The sequence below is a fragment of the Conger conger genome, chromosome 17 (assembly GCF_963514075.1).
Source record: "Conger conger chromosome 17, fConCon1.1, whole genome shotgun sequence".
NCBI classification, from domain to species: Eukaryota; Metazoa; Chordata; class Actinopteri; order Anguilliformes; family Congridae; genus Conger; species Conger conger.
Genome location: NC_083776.1, coordinates 1,095,095 through 1,102,329, shown reverse-complemented (window position 1 = coordinate 1,102,329; position 7,235 = coordinate 1,095,095). Strand labels below are relative to the sequence as shown.

General features: G+C 50.4%; 1 protein-coding gene across 1 annotated transcript; it reads right to left on the bottom strand.

The window, feature by feature from the left end:
• Positions 1-1,127: 1,127 nt before the first annotated feature.
• tmem30c (transmembrane protein 30C) lies at positions 1,128-7,216 on the bottom strand. Its single transcript, XM_061226322.1, has 7 exons — positions 6,684-7,216; positions 4,872-4,988; positions 4,282-4,389; positions 4,072-4,159; positions 3,453-3,599; positions 2,923-3,135; positions 1,128-2,049 (listed from the first exon to the last, which is right to left on the bottom strand). The coding sequence occupies exons 1-7, from the start codon at positions 6,879-6,881 to the stop codon at positions 1,862-1,864; spliced, it is 1,059 nt and encodes a 352-aa protein (XP_061082306.1). The 5' UTR covers positions 6,882-7,216; the 3' UTR covers positions 1,128-1,861.
• Positions 7,217-7,235: the final 19 nt, after the last annotated feature.

The window sequence follows — 7,235 nt, the reverse complement described above, 5'->3', positions numbered from 1 at the left end:
GGTTTTTTTGTTAATTGCTTTGGCAATATTGTTTGTGGACAGTAATGCCAATAAAGCATTATTGAATTGAAATGAGCAGAGAGAGGGAGGGGGAGGGAGCGAGGGAGAGAGAAAGAGAGAGATTCTGTGTCAGAGATAAGCCACTGGAAGCATTGATTCGCTCTCTGACTGCCATTACTCATTACACAGTTTACTTCAAACTAATCCAGACATAAAAGTCATGAAGCCTGACATAGTCCTTATTTGGCACTCTCTCTGTATTTGGTCCCATAATGCGTAGGCTGAAAACTATTTCTTACAATGATGCAATGAGTTCTGCAATTGCACCTGAGGGAAGTGTCAAAGAAAGGTGGCCTATTCTTTGAAACAGTGCCACCTGCTGGACACACATGGAACAGCAGTGCGCTGGGATTGGTGCGGCTCATTCAGGCACATTAGCAGGGTTATGAGCCGGGTGTGTGAGCCGCCGCTAGCACTTTGAACACACAGGGACTCTATCAGAGTCCCAGCTGCTCCTGCGATCCTCCAGGACTGAGAATGTGCAGCGATACCGCGCTACGATACGCAAGATTCATGACAATTACAGCAGAAATATTGGGGCGCTGCAACTATTGAGCCTGATTCCTGTAAAATGAAGTCAGGTTACAGCTGATATGTGTAATATTCAATAATAATAATTTATTTATTGATCGATTCCTGTGGGGCTGAATGAACGGTCTGACACACACTCACACTCACACACACACATTCACACAAACACACATTCACACTCACACACACTCACTCACACACACACATTCACACATTCACACATTCACACATTCACACACTCACACTCACATTCACACACTCACACATTCACACACTCACTCTCACACACACAGACACTCATTCACACAAACACACACTCATTCACACACGGTGATAGGCAGCAAGGTACCGACCAGCTCGTCAGGAGCATTTGGGGGTTAGGTGTCTTGCTCAGGGACACTTCGACACAGCCCGGGCGGGGGATCGAACCGGCAACCCTCCGATTGCCAGACGACTGCTCTTACCGCCTGAGCCAGACGACTGCTCGGGACTGGGGTACTTTTAGAGGGCTAAAAAAATACAATTGGCATTACGTCTTATGTAATTAAACGTTTAATAAATAGAAAATTTACAACAGTACAATATTTCTTGGCAATTTTGCAGTGGTCAACAAATTTCACACATACTGTTACATACTGTTACGCGTTGTAAACGAAACTAAAATTGACTCAATAAGAAAAAACAGAAAATGCCTCTTGAAATCAACAGCACTCACTCGTGTAATTGGAGAATTACTCAGAACAGATACAGATATTAGACCTGCAAATATTCCAGCACAATTCATTTTGGTGTTAGTTAGAGCAGGGGGGGGGGGATCCCTCTCTTGGAGGGCTCTACCTGTTCTGGATTTCATGCCAGCTTATATTTCAAACACCTCCCCCTGGCTAATGAGGCTGTAGATCAGACCACACACAGTAACACTGAGTGGAGGGACAGTGTTCAGCCAGTGAAGCTAAAACCTCTGATCACATGAAGCACAGCTGCCCAATCCAGCTCCTGGAGATCGACTGCCCTGTGGGTCTTCACTGTCCTGTCGGTCTTCTGATTCTACAAAAGCTCCACAAGATCTCTTGCTAATGAATGAGGAGTGCTTTTTTCGTTAGGTTTGCAGTAAAAACTGACAGGGTGGTAGATCTCCAGGAGCAGGGTTGGGCAGCTCAGACAGACAGGAGATCAGGCCTGATGAACTAATGAACAGCAGAAGTTGGCGTGGAATGCAGAACCAGACACGGACGTGCAGAACCGGGGTACCCCGCGCCTCTCAACCCCTTCAGTCCTCCAAGTCCACCCGCCCTTTCCCCAATTTGAGGTACACGCCTGTGAGCACCATGGCAACCACCAGGACGAGCCCGCCGGTCACCATGTAGGCGATGGGGAGGAAGTGGTTCTGCCCCCCAAACCAGCTGACTGTGGACAGGACCACCAGCTTACGGCCCTGGAAGTACTCCACCGGGTAATCTGAAGGTCAGAGGTCAAGGTCAGACACTACTTTTTTCAGATTCAGAAGATTTCCGCCAAAAGAATATGCTATATTCTGTATTTCCCGCTGAGCATAATTTCAGGGCCTGGTTCGATTGCACTCGTACCCTCCAGTCCTGTTAGCGTTTGTTTTGGATTTAAAATACTTTTCTGCATTTGACTTACCTTTCCTGGGCTATTGGATTATATCATCACAAAAATGTAAACCCCATCCATCTGCTCCTGAAATGCAGCAGACAGGATGGATAGAGCGCAGAAAAGGATCTGAAATGCAGGTGAGGTACCCTCAGAAGGATCTGAAATGCAGGTGAGGTACCCTCAGAAGGATCTGAAATGCAGGTGAGGTACCCTCAGAAGGATGTGAAATGCAAGTGAGGTACCCTCAGAAGGATCTGAAATGCAGGTGAGGACCCTCAGAAGGATGTGAAATGCAGGTGAGGTTCCCTCAGAAGGATGTGAAATGCAGGTGAGGTTTCCTCAGAAGGATGTGAAATGCAGGTGAGGTTCCCTCAGAAGGATGTGAAATGCAGGTGAGGTTCCCTCAGAAGGATGTGAAATGCAGGTGAGGTTCCCTCAGAAGGATGTGAAATGCAGGTGAGGTTCCCTCAGAAGGATGTGAAATGCAGGTGAGGTTCCCTCAGAAGGATGTGAAATGCAGGTGAGGTACCCTCAGAAGGATGTGAAATGCAGGTGAGGTTCCCTCAGAAGGATGTGAAATGCAGGTGAGGTACCCTCAGAAGGATGTGAAATGCAGGTGAGGTTCCCTCAGAAGGATGTGAAATGCAGGTGAGGACCCTCAGAAGCGGACGGGGGTGTGGGTCATTGTGAGGTGGCCGTGTGGCTGAAGGATACTGTAGGAGATGTCGACGCTGTAGTTTCCGGCAGGAAGTCCCGCCTCAAACCGGGCCTGGGACCGGTTCAGGATCCCGTAGAGCTTCTTAAAATTGGGGAAGGCCGCCTCCCTCATCCACACGATCAGGTCCTCGTTGATGAAGCCGTTGTTTTGGGGGTCCGACGGATCCAGCTCGTACACGGGTCTCTGCCAGTAGACAGGGGGGGCAGTGCCTGGGGCAGAAATGTGTGATTAATGTACCCGAGAGGGGGAGGGGGTTGTGCACAGTCTGAAGAGGTCAGCGCTTTCATTAAAATACGCTGTAAAATATGTAAAAAGAGCAACTCAGACACAGAAAAGGCATCCCATAGGAGCTGATGAAGATTCAGCGCTTACTTCATTCAGCACTTGGTTCATTCAGCACTTGGTTGATTCAGCACTTTGTTGATTCAGTGCTTGGTTGATTCAGCACTTTGTTGATTCAGTGCTTGGTTGATTAAACGCTTTGTTTCCCACTGGTTACCCCCTTCCCATGACCCTGTATACGCACCTTCAAACACCTGAGACAGATTCTTGTCGGCCACTTCCGGGTTACGAAACTTGACGTTCTTGTCGGTGTACCAGGTGATGCCCCTCCTGAACAGAGGGACGGGTATGGTTTCCCCCTCGGTGGGGTGGTAGTACAGAAAGAAAGAGTCTGGGGGGTAAACAAGCACACGGTGCACTCTTTAAATCAGAGAACAGAAAAGCACCGGCTTGTGCATAAGGTGGGTTACGTAGCAAGCCAACCAATCAAAATGTAAGACTCTTAAGAAGACCGAATTGAAGTGTAATATTCTTGTTGAGAGAGAGAGAGAGAGAGAGAGAGAGAGAGAGAGAGAGAGAGAGAGAGAGAGAGAGAGAGTGAGTGAGTGCACTGAACTCGTGGCTTTCTGTCCCTGGCTGCATGGCCGTTAGAAAGCACCCTTACTGGATCCTCTGATGGCTTTACTGATTTTTGGCTCAGTATGACCACAGATTTTGCAGTAAAACCAGATACCCCACTCCTGCTGGACGCCTCCAAAATGGAGATATGTTGTCTTTAATGGCAGGGAGATGGGAACAGTCAGTATGTCCAGTGGATGTGAAGATGTGCGTGGCGTCGCAGCGAGACACACCGACACACGTACCGTTGAACATGCTGTTAGCGATGGCCCCGCACGGAGCGACCGGGGTCTCCCCCGCGTGGGTGAAGGGGAAGCAGTAGCTGCTCGGCTTCTGATTGGATAAAAGGCACATTAGCGGTTAGCGGTTACATTACAGTGAGCGCGCTTCACCTCTTCAGCCTGGGGACAGCCTCGTGGATAAAACGGCGGTTCCGCGCTAAGCCACGATCGCACCTTCAGGTTTTTGAGTCGCCCGACCATCTGCCCGTCGTCTCTGGAGTCCATGTACCTCCGCAGGTTCTGGTGGAAGTTCACGAGGCCGTAGTAGAAAAACACGTCCCCCTGAAACAGGAAACGGACCGCTCACACGCTTCTGTCGTAAGGAGAGCGGCCATCTTATGCTTTGATATTAGCATTCAGTGAAGATGTGGTTGTTTACAATGTAATTTAGTGTTCCTGGCTACATCAACCGTATTTCAGAAAACATAACCTAACAGTGCTGTGCAATACACACGGACACGCACGCACGCACGCACGCACGCACGCACGCACGCACGCACGCACGCACGCACGCACGCACGCACGCACGCACGCACGCACGCACGCACGCACGCACGCACGCACGCACGCACGCACGCACGCACGCACGCACGCACGCACGCACGCACGCACGCACGCACGCACGCACGCACGCACGCACGCACGCACGCACGCACGCACGCACGCACGCACGCACGCACGCACGCACGCACGCACGCACGCACGCACGCACACACACCAGGACCGCAGCAGCACTGATCTATAGAGCTGAAATAGAAACACACCTGAAATGCTTGGCTGAGGGAGAAGGTGATGTTGCAGTCACAGCGCTCCCTGGCGTTGGCGCTGCTTTTGCGAAGGTTGAAGCAGGTTTCACACGTGTCTGCATCTGTGTAGTCCACCTGAAGGGGGCAGGGTAGAGCAGGGATCAAGGCTCTCTTCACAAAATGGTAAATGGTTGGCATTTATATAGCACCTTTATCCAAAGCGCTGTACAATTGATGCTTCTCATTCATCCATTCATAAACACACTCACACACCAACGCCGATTGGCTGCCATGCAAGGTACCAACCAGCTCGTCAGGAGCATTTGGGGGTAAGGTGTCTTGCTCAGGGACACTTCGACACACTTCGGGGGATCGAACCGGCAACCCTCCGACTGCCTGAGCCAATGTCACAACAACACAGTGTTCTGCAGGGGTGCACAACAAGGGCTGATCCCCTTCAGGATTTTGTTCCAACTTCTGGTCTTAATTATTTAACTGACTCAATCATATCTTATCTGACATGTGTATGAGTATCAGCTACAGCTGCAGACTGCAAGAGTATCCTAATGATTTTACTGTGCTCAAGTACAGGCTTGAACCGGGGTAATGTATAGAGCTGTCAGCAAATTAAAAATAAGGCAATTGGTTGGAACTAAAACCAGTATGCAGATGGTACATGGTACACCCCTGGTCTACAGGTACGACTGCTTACAGCACCAAACTCGTAGAAGCATGTAGGGCAGTGGTCATCAACCCTATACCTGGAGATCTGCCATCCTGTAGGACTTCACTACAACCCTAACAAAGCACACCTCATTCAACACCTAGAGCAGGGCTGCCCAACCCTGTTCCTGGAGATCTGACTGATATGAACTTTGTGTGCTATGTATCCCATACTAAACACTTAACACTTAAGTCTTGTACTCAGTGACTTTTTCTTGTTCCAGCATGCTCCAATGAGAAACGTTGTTTGTTAGTTGCAGTCACTGTTTTCACACACAAATGAGCTGTTCAAAATCACTCTGTATTAAAAGACAGTAGTGGCATGCAGTGTTCAACACGACAATAACACAGTACTCTGCATATTCCCTAATTAATGTATTTGCCGTTAGGATGAAAACGTTCAGAGAAAGTATGTATAAACAGAGTGCTCCATAATTTTTGGGACATACTTTCTCTTCATTTTGATGTTTACATTTGTAATCAAGCAATTCATGTGTGACTAAAGTACAGAGGGTGCAGCCCTCTTATCACCTCTCCTGCACAGATAAGCACTGTGACAGTGCAGTGTGTGTGTCACGTAAACACAGCGTGAGCAGTGTGTGTGTGTTCCTGTGTGATGTGGGCACAGTGTGAGCAGTGTGTGTGTTCCTGTACAGGTACTGTAAGCGTTTGTGTGTGGTGTGAGCAGTGTGTGTGTGTGTGTGTGTGTGTGTGTGTGTGTGTGTGTGTGTGTGGTGTGAGCAGTGTGTGTGTGTGTGTGTGTGTGGCGTGAGCAGTGTGTGTGTGTGTGTGTGTGTGTTTCTGTACAGATACTGTAAGTGTTTGTGTGTGGTGTGAGCAGTTCCTCTTCAGATAACAAAAGCTAGAAACACATACACACAGCTCACACCACACACAAACGCTTACAGAATCTGTACAGAAACACACTCACGCACACACACACTCTCACACACTCACACACACACACTCTCACACGCACTGCTATGAACCGACAGCGCGTTTCTGCACCGCTGCCACCCACACCTCGCTGTCCGGGTCAGAACCGTTCTGCCTGACCAGCGTTGGGGTCGGGCGTGTGTGTGTGTGTGTGTGTGGGGGGTTACTGACCTTGATCTCCTGCGTCCCGCGCACGGTCAGCAGCAGCCCCACCCCCAGCAGCACGCACAGCACCCCCATGAGGAAGAAGAAGGGCAGCACGGTCCCGGCGGTCAGCGAGGGCGACCAGGCCGGCAGCCGCTGCTGCTTGAAGGCTGAGTTGTCGGGTCGGCGGGTCGGGGGCCTGCTTTCGTCCAAGCTCTTCGCCATGGTTACGGCTCTCTGCCCTCTCTCTCTCTGCCCTCTCTCTCTCTCCCTCTCTCTCTCTCTCTCAGCACGGCCAGACCTTTGAGCCCTGCGAGCTGTTACTCATTAACTCCACTTCCTGTTCCCCTTTCTCTGCAGAGACGCTCGTCCGTCTGAAAACCTGCCCGTGAACGGGGCTGAATCACGCGCAGGGCTGACGCCTGGAGTCCGTCTCCGGGGCTCTGAGGCGTTAGAGACGCCAGAGCAGACTGCCTCTCTCCGTGCGCTGTCCTTCTTTCTTCTCTTCTCCGGGACCACAGGATGTTTGGGTGAAAGGAACCTCTCGCACGGAGAGCGTTTCCGGGGGGGAGGGAAGGG